The 23,562-nt window shown below is 31.6% G+C and overlaps 1 protein-coding gene across 1 annotated transcript in view; it reads right to left on the bottom strand.

Moving 5' to 3' along the window:
• LOC143236872 (histone lysine acetyltransferase CREBBP-like) overlaps positions 1–23,562 on the bottom strand; it is a 107,575-nt gene that overhangs the window by 53,837 nt on the left and 30,176 nt on the right. The window contains 8 exon segments of the mRNA XM_076475517.1: positions 1,117–1,176; positions 1,541–1,659; positions 4,120–4,219; positions 4,221–4,970; positions 5,931–6,011; positions 13,706–14,088; positions 14,929–15,085; positions 21,304–21,421. Coding sequence (XP_076331632.1) covers positions 1,117–1,176; positions 1,541–1,659; positions 4,120–4,219; positions 4,221–4,970; positions 5,931–6,011; positions 13,706–14,088; positions 14,929–15,085; positions 21,304–21,421 — 1,768 coding nt within the window.

The raw sequence follows: 23,562 nt of genomic DNA on the forward strand, positions 1-23,562 counted from the left end.
CATACAAGCACAAGTTTTGATTTTTTGAGAACTGAAACGATTGTTTAATCAATGCCACCAGGAAGCTTTTTAGCATGGAAGTTATAATGTTAAATACTGAGAAAAATGCTTTACCTATATTGATTGTTCACATTAAATTATCTGAGGACTACCTGCATTATCCATCCCTAATATGAAATTAAGAGAGCAGAAGAAAGGCAACTAGTCAATACCACTCACCACTAACATTTGAGCTACCCCTTATCAACAAATAGTGGTATGGCCTATCATACTGCAATACCTAATGGCTGAACTGGTAAGCATTTTTGGTGACAAGTTTCGATCTTCTTTTGACCCACAAATTGCAAGTCGGGAATTTTAGCCATGTCAAGCTCCAAAATAGTACAGTGTATAAGCCTAATAAAGGATAAACTATAGTACAACTCAACCAGTAATTTCAACAATTTCAAGATTATCTTCACAAAATTATTTTCATTTGATAATGCATATCTGTTATTGCAGCAGATTATGATTCATACAGTAATATTCATTGAGTAATATTTAACTGGTTATTCAGTGTTGTATTTACTACAAAAAGTTAAAAACACTTAAAAGAATTCATTTCTCCTCTTAACTAAAGAACTTCAATTTTTAAAATAGTCCAGGAGAAGGCCATGTGTGAAGGGTTCCATGATTTTCTTTATCACCACCTAGAATACTCCACTTGGAACTAAATACTTCACTTATATTTAGAGACAGCAATAGAAAACTTTGTCACAGAATGAGGTTTATTACTGAAAAACATTAATAACAACTCTCATGCACTGTCAAGATCATAAAACCATTGTACAAACATGCAAATCCTAAAATATTCTTTCAATAAATAATCAGACCTAAATGATATAAGAAGTTTAGTGTTTACAATTCTTAGTCTAAAGTTTTTAACTTTTTGCAATATTTTCTTAACATCTAAAATCCTTTTATGTTCACTGTATTTATTTTAAAGACAAAAGTCAAACAAAAATTTTATAAAGTACTACACATCTTTATCAAAATAATGTAGCTATTTCTTTGACTGAATTTGTTAATTTAAGGTTTGGAATGGTAATGGTGATAAGCTGGTGAACGCTGACTTACTTTCAGTGTAGATAGATCTTTCCTTGGTAACCAGGGCAGCCGGGTACGATCGAGATCATGCTAAATTCCATATTAAGGGGGAAGAGAGGAGGGAATTAGTGACCAAAAAAATGGAGATAACGGTTACAGGTTAATGCATGGGTTAATTTACACTCTACCAGAAGTAGGATGACAACTTATGTTAAAGGTGAACAGGTTGGATGAATTTTTTTCTGCAAAGTGAAGCATGCCTGTGATAGTGGATAACAAAAGAAACTGTGCCATATAATGTCCTTTTTTTTTTTTTAATATATGAAGCTAACTAATTAATATACACCTAAAATAAACATGAAGCTTCTTTTGAAGATTTTCTTTATAACAAAAATGTAATAAAGATTAAATACTTTAGTAAGATCAATGACTAAAGAAATCTGTAAATACTCACAGGTATTTGTAGCATTTGAGGGTCTACAGGTTGTCTAAAAGGAAGTGACTCTGGGTCTTGTCTGTACAGCTTTTCCAATGTAGGCATTAATGCTTGTCGTAATTCATCTGGTTTAAATACTATTAGAGAAAAATGCTTTCTTACCCAATTTTCTTCAACAGTTATCTTCAGTTAAGAAATGCAATAGGAGAAATGATGAATTTTAAATATGTATATTTTAAGTTTTCCTTATAGACTTAAACTATTTATTACTACAGTTTATATATATTAGGTTAAAAATACAAGCTGAAGCTGTAAGTGTTGGCCACTTAATTTAAAATGATGAAATACTGACAATATATCTTTAGGTTTACAATAAATAATAATTTTCTTCGTAACAGCAAACACACAAAATGGAACAATAATCTGTCAACATATCAAAAATGTGTTATATCAAGCAAGCTTTGTCTAGTTTGTGAAATTAAAAAAGAAAACATGCTGGTGGATGCCATGATAAACAACTACCAAATCCTAATGTTCACACAATATATAACATGATTACAGTATTCATTAATACCTCACCAATGATTTTATATAAAAGTTTAAGAACTCAATATGTACATACTTAAAACATGGTACAACTGTGTGACAGTTAGGGAGACTTTGTAGGAAGAGGAAGCACCAATAGATGCACTTTCTGTTCTGCACTTTCATTTCCCAGCCCTTAATGTCTTTCTAGTGTTTCACAGGATTAAATAATTAAAGCCAATGACTTCAGTAGTGTCTTATAAGTGGAAGTTAAAAGGTCACAGGTTAAAGTAGGAAGTGGATGTAACTCAACAAATGACTTTTGTTTCAGCTTTATAATGGTTGTTAGAGAAAAAACCTTCAGCTGAGTTTTTACATTATTGCAACAGTAGTGGCCATTTTTTTTTCATTGAATTTCTCCATACAGAGTTCTAGTACAGTCTTCAAAATATATATCAAAATATATGTGTGTGAATGTTGTGTTACAGAAGATTTAAGTTTTATTACATATTATATGGTGCAACCTATGAATGTACACTTACATCAAATATAATAAATACTTGATTGATGGCAATAATAGAAGGGAGGGTGGAGAGATTGTGATCTACCAATAAAATGCCCCTTATTATCCCACAAAATATGACAGATCAGTCCAGCAATGTGGAACTAGTTAGTATGGCAGATATTTTTGTTCTAATATTATATGTACACATGCACAGGGATTTCAAATTAACCTCCAATGGAGGATATATTTTGATATAAAGAGTTTAATAACAAATACTCCAGATACATCTGGTCTTAAAGGGAGCAAATATATATATATATAAAATACTCAGCATTTTTCTAACCATAACAGAATCATTGGTAACTTCAACAAGTCATAAAGGAAGTAATAACAAAACTTCAGTGAATTAAATTTGCTGATTAATGAAAGACTGTTGTTGAAAAATTATGAAACAAGTGTTTTATCAAAACAAATATTTTAAAATGCAAGCATTGAAAAGAGGCACTACTGCCCAATTTCTTTTTAAATTCAAATTAATTGGCCTGTAAAACACCTCTAATGACACAATAGAATCAGAAAGCTTATACAGTATTAAATTAATAATAATTACTAACCACTGGCAATATAATTTTCCTATCAGCACAATTTTTTTCACAATTTTTATAACTATGTGTCTCTCTTATATTTAAATCAACAATGCTGTAGTTATTTAAATGTAATAGGTATCCTGCATGCATAAAAAAATAACATTTAACCTTTCTTAAATAGAGCTGTCACTAATATCCTGACTTTGTATTCTCTCACTGTTAAAACATTAAACCAAATCACATATGAAACTTAGTATAAAAACTTACTGACTAGTGTGGAATTTCTGCTTTATAAAGAGTTTGTATAAATTGATTTGTATGTCTTTTCAAGGTTATGAAATGTCCAAAATTGTGCTTTGACATACCATATGAAAAATAAAAGCATGCACCTTAAAATACTTTCACCTTTGGAGCTCAATATTTTTACATATGTTAATTTCAACTCGACTAAAATTCATCAACATACTTCTTCTGACACTTTATAATACATAACACAGTACTACCAAACACAACAGTTAACCTATTTTTGTTAAGTTCACTGTGAACCAAGTTCAAGCTCAGCTACTCAAGTAGTAACAAGTAGTCCTTTTTTGTAGGTTGTTTTTTTTTTGAAAAGGATTATTAAATACCACTGAACTACTACTACTACTACATCTACTAAATTTCAGTCTATCTGCGAAAATGTTTTAATCTAATTATGTGCCTTAAAGAAAAGAAAAATGCACACACAATACATGGCTTGATATAATTTGCTCTGTTCTATTAAATTTGTAGCTAGACAAACAGAAACAGACTGAAAAGACAACCCTAATAGACCTCTTACCCTGTCCCCCCATCCCCAATAGCAAATAAAATATTTTTCTCACTATTTATCTTTACATCTAAAAGGATCATACTATTTCTTTGTCAAATTCAATATGGAATTGCACCAACTTGAAGAAAAAAGAAAAAGGAGGGCTAGAGTAAAAAAAACAACTTACTTTTTTTGTTTGGCTTTGGTTTAGGCGGTAGTTTAGAACCTGCTTCAAATGGTTCATTTTTAACATCACTAGGAATACTAGTTGATTCTGAAATTTTACATGACTGAGAAACCACCGACTCTTGTTTCACAGGTGGCGCTTCTTCTTTTTACAGCTCTAATGCAAGAATTAATATCTGTCGCAGGTTTTTTTCTTGTTAGTTCATTTTTTACTTCAATTTGATCATCAGGTTTTATTTCTGTTATATCATCTTCTTTGATTTCTTTTTTTACTTCTGTAGATTCTACCTCCATTTGAATAACTGCACTGTTTGTAATTTTATCACAGTCCCAAGCAGGTGCTCCTACAGTAGCTGTACAAGGAATAACTGTGGTGATAGTAGAAACAACTGATGCCACAGGAGTCACTGAAGATGTAGGAGGAAATTCCATTGTAACATCCAGAGAATTATTTAAATTTTCTTCTGATAGAGTCACAGAACAAACTTCTTCTGAAGGAATATTGTTTGTATTTGATGGTACAGAGTCTGTTTTTGAGAACTGTGATAATGAATTTTGTGAGGCATGAAAATTTTGATGATGAGTGGAAGGTATCCTCTGCACTTGATCTTGTACTTTCTGGGAAATAAATGTTGGCTGGGGACAATTTCCTGTACTTTCTGGAACTGATGCTGATCTAGGAGGTTGCTGTACTGGTATTTGTTGTGATTGTGGTTGAGGTGTTGATGACTGAGGAAGAGATTTAGCATGGGATACTGAGTGGGGAAGCATTTGTAAAGAAGATACAGTCTGAGTCTTACTAACCAATTGCCCCCCAGTTTGTTGTGGTTGTGATAACTGCATGACAGAAACCTAAAATACGACACAAAATCATGTTTTTTTAAATTTCTTTGATACTTTTGTTCATTATACATAATCTTCAGAGGGAAATACAGTTCAATCTACAAGAAAAATATCATAAAAATTGTCAGTTTCTGCTATGACAAAAATATAATTCATTTAAAAATTACTACTGTTCATCACTAGAATATAATTTTTATACTGAATATTTGACAAGTACATTTCAAAAATTGACTGAAATATACTTCTAAATACAACTATCAATGATATATATATATATTCCTTTAAACTCTACTTAAAACTGTAAAATATCTGCTAGATCAAGTCATCTAACAAAACTATAACACTTAAGGATAAAATTATTGCACTGAAGCAACACAAGTAATTTAAAACACTGATAAACTGCAAAATTGGTTTTAGATTAATGATCTTCATGAGAACATAATCAACAGAATAAATAATATTTACAACCACTCTCAGAACTGCACGTCTACTTGAACAGAAGATACTTTAAAAATTAACAAATTTCTTAAAATACGTTTTTAAACTTTAAATGCATTTAATCATTAAGTTCTCTCTTAAACACACAAACAAATTTTACTATTTTACTTCTTACCCCACAGTTTATGAAGTCTAAGTTGTTGCAAAGGGTGATCAATGTACAATATAACATATATGCACTGTACATCCAATTATCACTGCCTTTTAAACTTGTGTATTTTTATAAATTGTGCATTTTTCGTTTTTATTAGTTAGTATTTTCTCACTTTGAGACTAAATTCTTTAAAAATCAATCACTATACATCTATTACATCATAACTTCTGTTTAGTCACATTGTAACTGGTCAGCAGGTGATTAAAAAGAAAAAAAAAAGCATGAAATGGTTACCTATTATATAAAAAAATAGAAAGTTATTTTGTAATTTATAAATTGTGTGATTTAACTGAATCTTTGTTAATTGAGAAACTTACAGGTGAATTTATTCCACTCACAGAAGAAACTGCTATCTGCATCTGTGTTGTCTGCAGAGGGAGTTGGACCTGCTGCTGCATCTAAAAACAGCATATACACAAACTATCTTAAGTTGCTTCAAATAACACTTTTAATGAGTTTCACAAAGATAACAGCATGAAGAAAGTTCACTTTTTGTTTAAAACAAATTCCACAACATTTTTACACATTTCCCAATTTATAAATTACAAACCATATTTACGTGGCTTTATTTATTTATATAAAAAATACTACACTGGTATAACATACTTCATAAAAGTTAATTTAGAAACATTCAAGATAACCACCTATAAAGCATTAAGTAGTGTAATGAAAGTTTACATTTTACTTATATAAAGTGTATGTTCAAACTTAGGCATGAAAAAAATTTATAAGCAACAAAATTAAAAGGTTTCTCTACAATAAAAATGCATTGCATCATTACATTTGTTTTTATATCAAAGTAAAGCTTATTATACACCGTAAAGAGGGATGTTCATGACAATTTATACAAGTGGTACTGCATAAATTCTAATTTGCACTTTATCTTGATGACTAGAACATGTGACTAAATGCTGATGGAACAAATATGCCACACTCCAGATGTTTAGTTTACATATAGCCAACAATCTTATTTTAAATAAATCCCTTGGAAAATCTCTAGTGGTATATTTTATCAGTTATAACACTTTGTGAAGCAACATGACAATAATAAATTGCCAAGAAATTTGCAAACTTATTTTTCAATACACTTTTACATTCCAAATGTCAGATAATACTCAGGCAGCTTTCAACAATCTTCCATTAGGTTGTGTTTTTGGGAGAAGCTTATAATCATGATTTTAGTGACATTTTTGTATCCTAGAATGTGTGTGAATGATATTCTTTACAGTTCTAACAGCCCTAAAATGAAGCAATAAACCAATCACAGTTTATGTTACTTCTAGTTGTGTTTAACCCTTTCACTATTGGCTCGATCACAGGGACTGATTTCATATCCAATGTGAGATTATTATAGTTTTCACACTGTAACTTTTAATACAGTAGTCATATCTCCATAAAACAATTTGGTACATTATCATTGAACATGAGGCTTTTGCACAAAACACGGGTTTTTTAATTAAAGATTTGTATTTTTCTTCTTGAATGTTAGCTATCTCATACACACACAAAAAAAATTGATTTTTAATATTAAAAATACCTTTATGAATAATACAATCATCAAATTTCATTTATGAAATCTCTCACTTCCTAATAAATATATAAATACTGAAATTTTATACAAAATTTTATATTTTACCTGTTATTTTTCTCTATCTTATGTATCTATGGGTCAGGTTGAATTGACTGACCTTGTAACTATCATACAAAATTAGAAAATAAGATTTATGTTTTAGAACTGCTACAAATTGTAACAAAAAACTAGAATGCACTTCATGTTACTGAATCCAACAGCATAATACAAAGTAATCTGTCTTCGATTTGTCCTAGTGGATCAGTATTTTGAAAATTAGAACAGTAAATAAAGAAATATTGAAAATACTGATCTCTACATTTATGACTGTAGATTAGTTTGTGCTTTTTTGCTGTATCTTGTAAGCTATATCTTGTCAAATTTTACACATGGAGGAAGTAAAATAAAACAAATTAACTCTATATATAAACATTTTCAAGCAATTAAAATTTCTAAATTACTCTAACAACATCACAAAATTGCAATGTAATTCACAAGGCTTACAAAGTTCTATTTTGGTATAAATAATAGTTTTAGAACATAACTTCCTCTTAACCCCTCCTTCCATAACTTGGAACAAAAAAGATTAAGCTAAGGAAACAGATACTTTGAATAGGCTGAGGAAAACTACATGTGAAAGTTTCTGATTTATTATAAATGCAACAAAGTGAACAAGTGGGTGGGGACACTGTTTTTGATTCACTAAATATTGTTATATCTAAGTAAAGTAGAAAAGAAAGAAGGTTCCTATTTTATATCCTTGTTTGTCAATAAGTAATTTTAGTTTCTAATTCATAAAAATTATGTAATTGTATTTGAACATTAAAAACATCCAAGTTGTACCAAAGTTACATTCAATGTACCATGTAATACAAAAAAAAAATCAATATTTAAGAATTCTGTTGTTTTTGTTAACTTAACAATTATGGGTAGGTCCATGTAATTATCGTCACCCCTGTATGTACATCATAAAATTTTACTTTGTTACTTTCAAAATTTAATCAAGCAATCTTACAATCATACAAATGAAATTATTAAAATTTACACTTTAGTTAAATGTTTTACATTATCTAAGTTTTAATTCATTTATTTAAATACAAAACCTTAAAAAGTTCTTAAACTCTGTCACACAACTACTTTGTTACTTACAAAAGTTTTAACATTAGGGCTCTGCAAACAACTTGACTAAACCTTCAACATACAGAAATAGTCTAGAGTAGTTTCTCTGTATACATAATTCTTATTTCAATTGCCTTGGGGCACATTTGGATAAAAGAAAAATTAGTTGCTTGGAACTCTTCATAGATGCTACGCCCACTATCTACCCATACAATTGTGATTTCTCAACCAATTATACTTAGTTCAGCTAAATGACTTAAGAAAAACTACTTCTTAACAGTTATTTGAAAATTTATATAAAGAATTCCTTTGCACATTTGTCAAACACTATTACTGTGTTGCTTGTGTCCTTTCTAGTACTTTAGAGTTGTTTCTCACTTATAATTATGCTAATTAGATAGAAAATTAAATTTTATTTAAGCTTAAGTTTTATATTTCAGGTAATTATGGTTCAACTATGTTTAAAATGCATATTAGAAAGGTAAATGTTTTAAAATATAAGCCAAATTGCCTCAGTTTATCAGGCTTAGTGTAGAAAGCAACTGTCTCGAAGTTCTGATGACGGGCTAAAGTGTCGTTGCTAAGTACACCCCAAGAATGCTCACTGACACGTGTCACAACATGCAATAATACTATAGGGTGAGAAATGAAAATAAAACATCAAAAACAAACTTTTTGTAACGGTCAAAATTTACAATTAAGATTATATACTAAGAATATTTTCAAGAATATTCAACAAGAAATTAAAAGGTACATACATTTTTTTCTATTTTTATGTTTAAACATTTTGCTGCAGAACATGTTAATAATACTTGAAATATTCAGTCTGAGAACAAATAACTACAAAACAAAAATAACGTTTAATTAAAATACCTAATTAAAACAGTCTAATTCTTTGTGTATAAAATACCTGTAAACTTTAACAAAATTTTACCAACTTCTATCAAGATATGTTAAGAAACTTCAGATTTATTTTAAGTATTTTTGAAATGTCTTCATTATCCATCCAGCTATATCATGTAACTACTGATTCTACTGATTTAATATTTACTTTTAACTTACAAAATGAACTAATGTATAATATTAAAGTTTGAATTATAATTTACAGTCTCACACCAAAATTACCAATACACATTCATAAAATAGTAGTTCAAGAAAATTTTGAATTTGAGTCTACAAATTTACAATGACAAGCCCTTTTACCCCAGACCACAGGAAAACATGTTGCAATAGAGTTAATTTGCTTCACAACCTCTGATGTGTGACAGGTAGTTACAAAATATTCCACTTTGTAATTACAACAATAAATCTTTTTGTTTTTTGACACAATTAAAAACTACAGATTATCTTATCTAAAACTTTTTGTACTTTGCAGTCTTTTTTAACTGCAGAAACAGGAATCAAACAAAGCTTGGCAACCCATTTGGAATCATAGAAAATAAGTACTTAGGTCTACATTTAAGTATTTTACATTGGGGATCCTTAATAGGTAAAAAAGGGATTTCAGACTAACCAAGGACATGATGTAAAAATAGAAAACTGATAAGGATATAAGAGATAGCTCAGAATGAACAGCTATGTTTACATTTTCAAATTTCCACATTGCATAAAGGAAGTTTTGAGGAATTCTAGGACTTGATGCATAAATTCACAAGCAAAGTGGAATGGACTTGTAACATTTACTAAATGCTTGAAAATTTCACAAGGATATACAAAACATGTTAAAAGTTATGGCATGGAAACTATGATAATAATTTTGGGGTTACATAGTCAGTGTGATTCACCAAGGCAGTAGTGAAATGGTAACCCTTTTGCATATGATAAGTATTTATACTACAATTTTTAATGCTGTATGTGTATCTTCACAAAATTTGGTAGATACTTAGTAATGATTCCAAATTGTTTTTACACAAAAATTCAGAAATTTTGACAAAGTATATTTTTCTGAAGAGTATTTGTGAAAATAGAGTTAGTTTAATTACTAGTCCAAGTACAAAGTGATTTTCATATCATGACAATAAGAGGTCTGTCAATTTGACTGACCTCATACACACCATAAGAAGTTATGAAATTAATATACATTAGGCTTTATACATTCTAGAATGACTACAATGGATGACAGTGTTTAGTCTAAATAGCTTAATTCTCATAACATTTATATATATTTATTATTTTCATTATACTGACTTCCCAATCATGTCTTGCTCACAATATAGAAATTACAATAATAAAGTAAACGTGTACTCGTGTTACTACATACAATAATAAAAAACTGACCTTTAGTCTTTATGAAGTGACTGGTCTTGGTTATGTTTTAGTGGACTAGTATTTTGTAAAATAGTCACATTCCAATTGTTATGTACTGCGTGTGTGTGAAATTACTATTTACAAATATGTTCTTAAGCTTATTTTTCTTAAAACACAACAGTAAATGAACAAGTAAAGCAAATTATAACCTCTGTACTTCATTACTGCTTCTTGTAGCTTGTTCATCTTCAAGAAATTTCACTTGTGGAGGATGTAAAATTTCAAGCAGACTCAAAACAAAACCAACCCTCCTGAAAACCTTGTTGCAATAGAATGAGATGGCATCTTAACACACAAAAATGGCTGAGAAAGCCACAAGAGAGACATTCTGAGCTTTGAAATATTGTTCCAAAAGAATGGGATGGCATATTAACACTTGAAAATGCACAAGAAAGCCATTAACGGGACATCAGTTTTCCCTTGGTTATCCACATGCTATACACAAAAGTCATTGCATATTAGGGACCACTGTGTTTGATTCAGTACAGGAGTGATATTTCAGCAAACAGAAAAGCTTGTTTATATTGGTAATTTGAGTTCTTAATTCACACAAAACTACATACTTTGTGTTTTGACACCACAAACATTTAATTTGAACCAATGCTGCATTCAACATACTATGTGACATACAAAATAGTGTTTAAGTTTTTTAATATTTATTTTTAAATTAAAATATTTAATAATGTATAATATGAAAATTGGAATTATAATTTACAGTTTGATACTGAACATTTTTACAAATTCATATAATAGAAGTTCAATACAATTTTGAATGCAAGTCAACAATCACAATGATGTGGCCTTTGGCCCATAGCAACAGCATTAACTCTTTCAAGTTTTAGTGTCTCATATTCAAAATTTTATTACACTACTTTCTGTTTATGTTATACCAATTAATATGCCATAAACACTTAAGCTAATAACCTATATTTTAACATTATACATTTTATGCTCTTAATTGTTTAATGAAGTATTAAAAAAAAAATCCTAACCTTCCTCTAGTGTTACACAGTAAAATATTTTCTCTAGGCATCTTCTCTATTTTATCCTGGCCTGGTATGGGCAGGTGATTAGGGTATTTGACTCACAAACTGAGGCTTGGAGATCAAATCCCTATCCCACCAAACATGATTGCCATTTCAGTCATGAGGGCATTATAATATCACAGTCAATCCCAATATTTGTAGGTGAAAAAGTAGCCCAAACGTTAATAGTGGGTGATGACAACTGATTTCCCTCTAATCTTTCATTGATAAATTAGGAATGTCTAGTGCAGATAGTCCTGGTGAAACTTTTCATGAAATTCAAATCAAATTAATTCTTCAAAATGTATAAAATAAAAAGTAAATTGCTCTCTATAGAATTGTCATTGTTCAGGAAAAAAAATTTTTACACCCTTCTATTTTGTTTGGTTATAAAGATATAAATAGAAAATCACACCCTTCTTACCACATCTACCTGTCACATTCCCTCTTTCAGACTTTGCTAATAGTTTTCTTTCACATTTAATTATACAGTACCTATAACAAATAGAAAGTCATCTATCAAATGAAGTACTGTATAATACTGTGTTCTGAACAGATAAGCATCTGTTTCACTCAAGAGTACAAGTTTCATTCCCACTGGAAGGTTAATGATTAGCTTCAATGAATTTGTAGTGGCTCTTGCCAAATAGTTAGAAAGCCAGGAAATTTGAGTTAGGGGAAATTGTCTGCTTTTTCAATGTTATTAATCTATGTTTTCTGTGCATTATTTAATTAATAAAATTTATTTAATGCACAACGATCATTAGTATATAATACACAGGCTTAGAAGTCCTTGACAATTGACAGCAAAAAAAAAGATTGGGTAAGTAATTTGTTTCTTGTTTTTCATGTTTATTCTTTATTTATTATAAAAGTAACTAAAATGTAAAAAAAAAATCTTTTAAGGTTAGATCAGATTAGATTACGTAAATTAAATAGTCATAACATAACAAAAATGATTCATGAAGCATGCATACCAGTTGTACATAGGTAATTTAATTCTATAGTGTTACTTCAGCTGCACTTACCCCAAGTGCAACAATAAAAGTTAATTATCAATAGATGCACACCAATAAGAGCTTTAGGATAAACTAATGTAGTTTCATGTTAAAATTTGAAATCATTCTACAAACAAACAAAAAAGGAGATATTTTTTTGGTGGTTGCAAGGTTTATCAAACACCAATACTATTTTGGATTAGAGAAGAAAAAATAACAGATGAAATATAAAGTTTTACTGGAAAAAAACAACACATTTGAAATATATTTAGGAAATTCTGGGGAATATAAAAAATATGAGATTTTTAAGATAAGGAAAGGTAGTTTTAATATTAACATGAAAATGACTTTGTACATGGACTATTCAAAACAAATACTCAACATATTCACAGACAAATAATTATTTTAGTTTATTAAAAATACTTCCCTGAAAAAATTGATTTTTTTTTGTATGTAAAAGGGTAATAATATCAACTAAAAGACAGCCAAATTTTGTGAAAATATATACATTATATTGAGAGTTAGAAGTATTAAATCTATAGACTACACATGTACAATGAAGTCTCATGGTTGGTCAAACTGACCAAATCAATGTTGAGAGAGTTAATGTATAGAAATCAGCAATATTATGAATCATATTTAGATATCACTAAAACTTGCTGCAGATCTAACAAAAGTTCAGAAACCAGGTCAAAATAAGAGACACACCATTACTGGTCTTTCCAGGGCAAAAAGAGTCAAAGTATCAGTCAGACTTATAGGTAACTTTCTCAGAAGAGATACCATCTCCATTTTCACATCACATTCAAATTAAATTGGATTAAAAGAGGTCAAAGCTTCTTACCTGTATAATCACAAGTTAGGGAGATTAGCTGGTTAAAACTGATGGGATATACAAATTATTAAATATCATGAACAACCTCTGTATGTCAGATACATCTTCTGGTACACACACAAAATACTTTTTTTTCGTGGGAGGGGAAAATATGTAACACGGTATAGCAGTACAAGCATTCTGTAATAAAAAGTAATTTATGAGTTTTATATACAAGATATGAACATATTATACTCACTGTGATTTCTCTTGCTTTCACCTTCTCAGTAAACTGTGAATTTTCTTGAAGTTCGACACTGGTTGATCCACAAACGGAGCTAGACTTACTGGAGGAAGCTGTAACCACAACATCAAATGAAGAAGCACTCACAGTTGTTACTATATTTGCCACACCTCTATTAGTCTGACTGGTACCTAATGATGTTGTAGAAGTAGGGCCTGCATTTGAAATAGTGAAATTTGATGGGTTCATCACTGCTGAGTTAGCCAGTTGACCAGAGTTAGGAAAAAACTCATTTAGAGATCCAGAAATTGTAATATTTGGTGGTGGGATTCGCTGTTGTGAATTTGGCTGGCTCATGATAGACATATGAGGTTGTGATACTACAACTGTGTTCGAACCTGAGGTTATACAGAATATAGTATTATAATCTTTATTTTTTTTAATCTGATGGAAAATACATCAGTGCCAAAAAGAAACAAACATTCATTTTTTACTTATGTATGTTAAATGCAATTCTTAACTTAATTTTGTGTTAAAGTATTAATTAACAGCAATGGCCAATAAATGACACCACTTTCCAGCCTTAAATATTCCGTTACAAAATGTACATTATTTACAATCAAATATAGTGTAAAAAAATTTAACAGTGATTTTTTTAAGGTATTGTACACAACAAAGCTGGTAATACCATACATTTATCATATGGCTGTAAATATTTTAGGAAAACTGAAATGTATAAAAGCAGGTTTAAATAATAAACACCATCATGCAGGTGACATCAATGACCAAACCCTGAAACACTTTATCTTACAATACTGTAAGAAACAGATCCCAAAATCTTTTAGGCAATATTGCTAACGATTAGGCATTACTAACATTACCCAAACACAATGGAAAATGTTGTTACAGTCTGGCCACTGTTACTTCACTGTATGAAACTGAATCATTGCCCATAACATATAACAAAATTTTATAGATTAAAACTTAAACAAATATTATTCTATTTTATAATGCACATTCCTCAAAATTCTATGTAACATCAAATACTTATTTGTATGCTTGTAGCAGAAAGCAGAAAAATATGTTTGATAATTACAAAGAAGAGAAAAAAATTGCAAGTTTAATCTTATTTAAATGCAAAATAATGAAGTATTATTGTACTAAGATCTTTAGTCTGAAAGTTTATGTTCAACTAAAATAACTGTGAAACTGAATATACCATAGTTAGTCATGCTTACTCAGAGACTTTGCCCTAAATTGCACAACATTACTTCCAGTCTGATTTGTCTGCCGAAGAGGATCTTGTTGCTGTTGTTCTTTCCTCTTTTGTCTCTTTTCTTCTAATTCTTTCTGAATTTTATAAATTTTTTCAGCCAAAAGATGATAGTATTCTTCCTACAAACATAAAAATAATATCTTTAAAATACACATTAAAACACTTTTTAAAGGACTTTCTATATCACCGACACTGGATATTGCAGATAAGCGTGGTTGATATATTATACACTTTACTTTCATTCAAATTTCTCATTAATAATTAACTGTATGACAAGAACTTCAGTTCACAAAATTGATCAGAAACTCCACATATGACTAGTGATTAACATGTGGTTAAGATTGGTTGGTTGATTTAGTGTTTTATGGTACAAAGCAGTTAGGTTAGCTGCGCCAAATGTCCAGTAAAAAAGGTAAAAATAAATTAAATGTAGTAAAATACATAAAAGGAAATTAAAGTAAAACAAAACAGCATTGAAAAACAGAAAAAGCATAAAACCAATGTTGACACCTAGTCTACAATGTTGAGAGAGATAGCAGAGTAAGAGAAGTTGTAAAGGACTTTCTCTAGCATAATGGTAATGATCATAACCTGTCAGGAAAACTAACAGGTAAGTACAAGAACTACAGTCAGTCACCTAAAGTTGGCCTTTTCAGTTCTGGTTCCAGGTTATGTGTCATAACAGCCATTATCAAAAGGTAAAGTAATAAAAGTTTTAAAAGACATGTAGCAAAATTGTAATAATAATTAGCCAGGATGACTAACGGGTAGTTCAAACAGCAGCGTTAGCCACCCGAAGTTGGCCTTTCCAGTCCTGATGTCGAGTTATTTAATGTTTTGGCCATTTTCCAATTTCAAATTGAACTAGAGAGATTGAGACACTTAAAATGGAATCACAATTAAAAAGATGTAATGAATAAATATCAAACACTTAAATGAGATTAAAAAGATTAATGGCCATTAAAAAACTAAAAACTTTATCAAGGTGGACAGTGTCACCATCACCAATAACACTGTCCAATGTTATGGACAAACCCTGGGACAGAACATGTTTAAAACAGTGCCATCGTTATGACTCTCAAAGATGGCAAGAAAGTAAAATGTGGCTTACAGTGATTTGAGTGTTACACAAACTACACACTGGTGCAACAGTTTCAGATAAAAGAAAACAATGAGTTTAAAAAACTGTGACCAATGAGTAGTCTAGTTAGAACAACTTCCTCCTTCTGAACCTTATGGAAGCCAGACGACCAAAGCCCAATATCAGGTTTTATTTGGAAAAGCTTGTTGTCGCGTTGCTCACTCCAAGTGGACTGCCAGCTGGCACGGAGCCGAGCCTTGAATACAGGACCATAGTCCATGTCGGAATAGGCACAGTGGTGATAGTGTCAGAGCAGATAGATTTAGCTGCCGTGTCTCCAAGCTCGTTCCCGCGAATACCAACGTGGCCTGGTATCCAGCAAAACTGAATAGAAGTAGATGTTAATGAGAAATGGGCCAGTCGGTTTTGAATATCAGCGAGAACAGGGTGTGAGCCAACGTGAAGCGATTCCAGGACCAGTAGAGAACTAAGCGAGTCAGTATAAATAGTGCAGTCGGAGTACTGCTTAACTTCAATATGATTCAGGGTAAGTGATATGGCATACAGTTCAGCAGTGAACACAGAAGCTGTAGATGGGATTCTGTGTGCAACCACTGAACCGCAACAAACCATGGCAGAGCCCATAGAATTACCTGATTTGGAACCATCTGTATAAATTGGAATGGAAAGATTGTTCAAAAGATGTTTAGTAAATAAAAGACGGTACTTCCAATCGGGAGTATCTGCCTTTCTCAGATGACTTAAAGAAAGGTCACATTTGGGGATTGTAACAAGCCATGATGGGATGGACTAACCAGTGGATTCTGCAATGTTATCCAAGAACAGACACAATTCATCCAATTGCGTCTGGATGTGAAGGCCAAAAGGAGCAATGGCAGATCATCTGTTCTGTAAAAATATGGCCCACTGAGGAAGGAAAACATATCCCCAGGTGAGATGCTTTGGTAAGGAACGGAAGTTTCGAAAAATATAGTAAAGACAGTTGCAAACGGCAAAGGTGCAGAGAAGGTTCATGAGATTCTACGTACAAACTTTGAACTGGGTAGGTGCGGAAAGCCCCAGTGCAGAGTCAAAGTCCTTGATGATGAATGGGGTCCAGCATCTTTAAGGCCGAGGGTCTGGCAGAGCCATAGACCACTGATCCATAGTCGAGTTTCGATCGAATAAGAGCACGATATACCTTTAACATAGAATGTTGATCCGTTCTCCAACTGGTAGTAGAGAGGACACGGAGGATGTTCAGTGCTCTTGTGCATTTTACCTGTAGCTGCTTTAAGTGTGGTATAAAGGTCAGCTTACAGTCAAAGGTAAACCCCAAGAACTTGGTCTCAGGGACCACTGGCAGCAAAACTTCACCAATACAGAGTTCAGGATCAGGGTGAATACCCTGTTGGCGGCAAAAGTGCATGCAAACGGTTTTAGAAAGAGAGAAATTAAAGCCATTCACAGTGGTCCACTTAAGTACACAATTGAGGACAGACTGTAGTTGCTGCTCAATATATCTCATGTTCAACAACTGACACGAGATGTGAAAGTTGTTGACATAGAGCCCATTTGCAACAGTGAGAGGGAGTTATTCAGTGATGGCATTTATCTTTGTACTGAAAAGTGTGACACTCAAAACACAGCCCTGAGGGACCCCAAGTTCCTGTAGAAAAGAACGGGAAGTGTCGAACCCACACGAACTTGGAATCTCCTGTCCATTAAAAATTTTTTAATAAACATGGGTAAATGGCCATGTAACCCATATATATGGAGGTCCTGCAAAACGCCATACCTCCATGTTGTGTCATAAGTCTTCTCAATGTCAAAGAATATTGAAACAAGATGTTGTTTGAGAAAGGTTTCTCTGATTGATGTTTCAAGTCTAATTAGGTGGTCTATGGTGGAGTGCTGTCGTTGGAACCCACACTGGGTGGGCGAGAGGTTGTTTGATTCGAGGAACCAAACAAGACGATCACTAACCATCCTCTCTCAGGTCTTACAGAGACAGCTTGTAAAAGCAATTGGATGGTAGTTTGAAGGAATCTTGGAATCTTTCCCAGGCTTAGAGAAAGGTAAGATAATAGCCTAGCACCACCCACTAGGAAAAACATTCTCCTGCCAGATCTGGTTAAAAACAATTAGAAGAATATCAAGAGAAGCAGGAGAGAGAGATAGTGCAGCATGTCATAGTGTACATCAAGTCCAATAGATGTACTGCCAGACCGATGAAGGGCCATTTTCAGTTCCACCAGTATAAAGGGACGATTATAGTCAAAGAGACAGTCAGTTCAAAAGGAAAGAGGTGAACGCTCTGCCTGAGTCTTGATGGCCAAGAAGGTGGAGGAACAAGCAGAAGTGCTAGATACTCAGCAAAAGCTTTCACCTAGAGTATCAGCAATGCTCCGGACATCAGCTACCTTGTGATTAAGAAACATAAAAATAGATAATTCATAATACCTTACACTTTCAACTATAAATATCAGGTCATCTCATAAGTAATGTCTGAAAATTGACTACAGAAAGTGCATCATCACTTCTGTCTTTATAGAAGGCTTTAATAACTAAAATATATGGTAGGACATGTATAACAATGTTCAGACAAATAAAAGAAACTAACCCAACTCCACTTTTTCAGATCATTAATCAAATAAACCCTTAAGATGAATGTGTCTCAGGAGCACTTTAGACATATAATACTTTACAAATTTGAAAAAGGCAACAGTACACCAGAAACTACACGAAATATTCAAGGTGGTTATATTGCAAAGTTTCTCAATGAAAGAAAATGTCGAAGGTGATTTCAGAAGTTCAGATCAGGTGGCTACAGCTTAAGTGATGTGCCACATTCAGTTCATCCTGTTGAGTTTAATAAGTTGGTGCTGGCTGCACTTGATGAAGATTGTGCTGTAACAGTTGAAGAACTGACACAGAAGCTTAATTCAACCCATCCAACAGTTCACTGTCATCTGTAACAGCTTAAAAAGATGTCAAAACTTTGAAAATGGGTCCCCCATGACTTGACAGAAGCCAACCTTAGAACTAGAATGGACATTTGCACTTTTCTGTACTCTCCGGAACGTAACTCACCTTTTTTGCACAGGTTGATGACTGGAGATGTAAAATGAATATTTTATAAAAGTGATAAGTGCTGCAGACAATGGCTCAGTGCTGGTAAACTGCCTAAAGCACAGCCCAAAATGGACCTCCACCCTAGAAGTCTTGTTAAGCATTTGGCAAGATATTGTTGGCATGTTCCACTTTGAGTTGCTGCCACTCAATGTAACAGTTACATCGACTTCTGTTGTTAATAGTTAAGAGCCCTTGTATGTTGCACTGAAAGAAAAGAGGTCTGCTTTGATCAGTCATAAATATGTACTACAGTAAGATAATGCACAGCCTCACACAGCAAGGACACATTTGCAAAGATTGAAGACTACACTGGGAAAAACTTCCACATCCTCCTTATTCTCCAGACCTTGCCCCATCTGTTTATCATTTACTCTGAAGTTTGCAGAACTATCTTGATAGAAAAGAGCTTGGAACACATGAAGATGCCAAAACTATTCTCTCTACATTCTTTTCCTCCAAACCCCAAGAATTTTACAGAAGTGACATGCAGAAGCTTGTGAATCATTGGCAGGAAGTAATTGATAACAAAAGAACATACATTACTGATTAAATAACATTAAAAGCATTTGAAATCCTTTCTCTTTTTCTGAACCTAAAATCACATATTACTTAAGGGACGATCTAATATATACTAAAGATGTTAGGATGTAAAATGTATATTTTTATAATACAAAACTTGAAGAATGTTTAAGGACTAGTAACATGAAAATACAAAAATATCTTGAAATATGTTAATGATAAGTAAATTCTAACATCTTTAGTACATATTTATAATGGAAAAATGAGGTATGAATTACCCCCCTCCTTTTTTTTTTTATTAAGTGTAAAAGTCACAAACCAATTTCACATGTCTCAATTACCCATAATCAGATGTACTACAAAATGTTTGATAATGACAAAAATGTATAAGGCTTTAGAGTAATTTCTCTTTCAACCTTGGAGATAACTTTATTCATAAATGATAAAATTTTAATGAAATGTTTGACAAATAATCAACCAATAGGTTTTAAACATTTTTGTTTTGAGAAATTAATAATACCAGTTCTCAATAAAATTGCTCGTTAATATAACTTGATCTACACATGCAAATAGATCTAATGAAATATTACAAGACTTTTGCTCTAGACTAAAAAACAATAATAGCTTGGTAGGAGAATTTATAAATCATTGAAATAAAAGTGCAATTTTATATTTAATAGTCAATTCTATGAAAGGATGCTACATTTTGACTAACGTTTGAATATTTAATTGCTATCCTATTTTATTTCATTCTGTAACAGCCATGCCAATTGTACATTGGTATAAAATATGGAGAATGCATTAACCCTTTCGCAATATTTCTGCACAAATAACATCACAGTGTATGTTGTGATTTTAATTTTGTTATCTAAGTCCTTTATTTTAAAAGGAACCTGCGAGAAAGCTATTTACACTTTCAGACACATTGACGAATGAGTTATGAAAATTCTCTACTCTGGTGTTCTGTATTTTCAATACTACAATGCCAGTTGTGCAGATTTATATCTACAGTATAAAATGTTTACATAACCTTTCAACTCATACATTTCAAAATTCTCTGAACGAATGCATCTGAAACAATAATAAAAGTTTTTCACCCCAAGATAGAATCCATACTCACCTGCAACAAATTTGTTTGAGCTTTACAGCCTACATGTAAATGTTACATATACATATATATAGTCATTAAAAGATCTCATTTTGCTTAATATCTAACAACAATTATTTTGGAATTGACTCACAATCATTATCAATGGGTACATGTAACTGACTGTAGTATTGTTGGCTGCTTGATTAACTACAGTACTTAACAGTTGTTTCTTAACTAAATATGTTATAATTAGAGATACGGTTTAAACCATATTTAGGTACTACTTTTATATTTTAGGTAATTATGTATCAATATTACATAGAGCATAAAGATTTTGTCAAAGGGTCATGGATGTCTGCCAAAGACACTGCAATATGCTTTGAGGGCACCTTTAACTTGTATCGAGAGAAGTGTTATAAAGTCAATTAATTTACAGTAAAATTACATACACAACCACTTATCAATACTAAAACTTCCCAAGGGTGATTTTGGCAGTTATTAAGAAAACTCACCCTACTGTTGGCTTTTTCATACATTACACCTTCTACAGTCCTAGCATAAGCGACTAGATTGATCATCCTTTTGTCCTGAAGAGCCGAAGGATCAGGAGTTGGAAATATTGCCTGTACTCTGTAAAGATTAATTGCAAATTTTATTTACATTACTTTGAAACAGATACTTCACCACATTTTTCATTCAAGTTAAACTGTAGAGAATATAAGAAATTCAAAAAATATGTAAATCCATCGTGGAGTGTTACTTAATATTTCCACTTTATTTCAGGAATTTATTTGCTTGGTAAGAAACTAAATATTATTCTTACAATTGTGTTGAAATCTCTTTTCTCTCAATGGATAAACAAAATATTTATCTCAATTTTACAGTACTGCCTTATTATAATCCCACTGGTTATAATTAATGCTTTTTTAAGATATAATCCTGTGGTGGCTTTACTCTCCTCAAAACTTAGTATCATCTGCTGCTTAGCTTGTTGCCACCTGGTTTAGGAGGTTAAAGTCATTAACTCTATCACAAAATAAAGGAAAAAAAAGTGGAAGTCCTGTGTGCAAATTCTATACATGTGAATATCAACTTCAGATGTGAAACTGATATTAGGATGTGGGGAATTTAGATAAGAAAGGAACTTGGAAATGCAACTGATTTGTCAAAATAACAAGAGAATGTCATTAGTGTTTATAAAGGGCAGGTTTCAAAGTCACATGGACAGTTTTCTAGCCACTTGAATTCATAGTAGCAAAGAAAACTGTTGGCTGTCATCAGACACATTGGGATTCCATCTACCTGATAACAGACACCATTAAAAGGCAAAAAGGTTCAACTTTGTAGATAGAAAAAGAAGTTACAAGTATTGTTGATGGGTGAAAACAAGATACTGCCCAGTGTCATTTAACTACACTAGGTTTAAAATACCATTAAGCCAAACCACTTTTAGTGCAATTTTAATTATCCAATGAAAATACTGAATGTTTCTTTCTAATACTATTGTATGTTCTTTTTACATCTACTTTCCTTACGTAATTGAAGAATTATTTTATTTAACTTTAGCAGTCTGTACTTGTTCAGCCTAAACATATTCTTGACCAGTTGGTTGTAATGCTCCACCATCTACATCCCAGTAAGGTGCACATGAACCCTGATGGTAGCAGTAATAAGACAGTACTGTACTTACTAACAGATGCATACTAATATTGAATCGATCACTGGACTTTTTACAAGTTATCATATTAATAAAATAAGAAATGCAACAAGTACAGCAGAAACTAAATACTGAAAATATACAATTATTCACTTAATGAACAAATGCAAATTGGTTATTTTGTTGTCAGTTTTATTCAATGAAACATTTCTGTCTCTCTCTCCCTGTGTGCATCTGTTTCTCCCTGCATACATGTGTAGGGTGCCCATAGTATGTTCACTGTAGTTATTACACAACTTACTTAAATTACAGTAAACATGTTTATAACATTACAAAAACACAGTATTATGATATAACCATGGTTTACTCTAACTAAACAAATTATATTTGTTATACATTTGTGCATGGGTCACAAAACTGAAATGGCTAATGCTGCTGTTAACAATGAAATGACGTGTGAAAATAGGAAAGACAGTTAAGATTAACAGTTCTTATGCATGAGTGGTAAATGATTAACAATGTCCATTTTGCCTATCAACTGAAAATGAACTACAAGTGTTGGACACTGACTTTATTTTGGTTTTATCAAATAAAATTAAGAAATAAGTTATTATTTAATATTAAAATCTATATCATACGAAAAAAAAATTAAGACAGCTGATATGGGTATTAAACCTTTTACTAAAATAAAATAGTGAACAATACTGACCTTCTTAAGGACAAAAGTGCAAGCAGGTACAGGATTGTAGGGGGTACTGTAGTATATGTTAGGCTATTAATTAGCATAAATATAAAGGTATAGATGTTCCTTTATATTGGTTTAATTTTGGTTTGAGTTGTATAAGTAGGATTTCATTGATTTTGCATTTCCCTACTTAGTATCTGGGTGTTTTCCGTGGTCATGTTGTGTTTATTTGATTTGCAGTATTAGATAAACAAGCATAAAAATTGAAACAAGATTCAAAGAACACAAATATACACCTTCACATGTTTTTGAACACTTGAGAGAACTAATAATTCATTGATTATTGGATGTTGATATTTATGCTGTATTCCTTACTGCATTACAGCTCATGTTGTACTGTACTATCATATGATTAACTATTTTTTATAA

This window comes from Tachypleus tridentatus, chromosome 13, assembly GCF_004210375.1.
Source record: "Tachypleus tridentatus isolate NWPU-2018 chromosome 13, ASM421037v1, whole genome shotgun sequence".
Classification (NCBI taxonomy): Eukaryota; Metazoa; Arthropoda; class Merostomata; order Xiphosura; family Limulidae; genus Tachypleus; species Tachypleus tridentatus.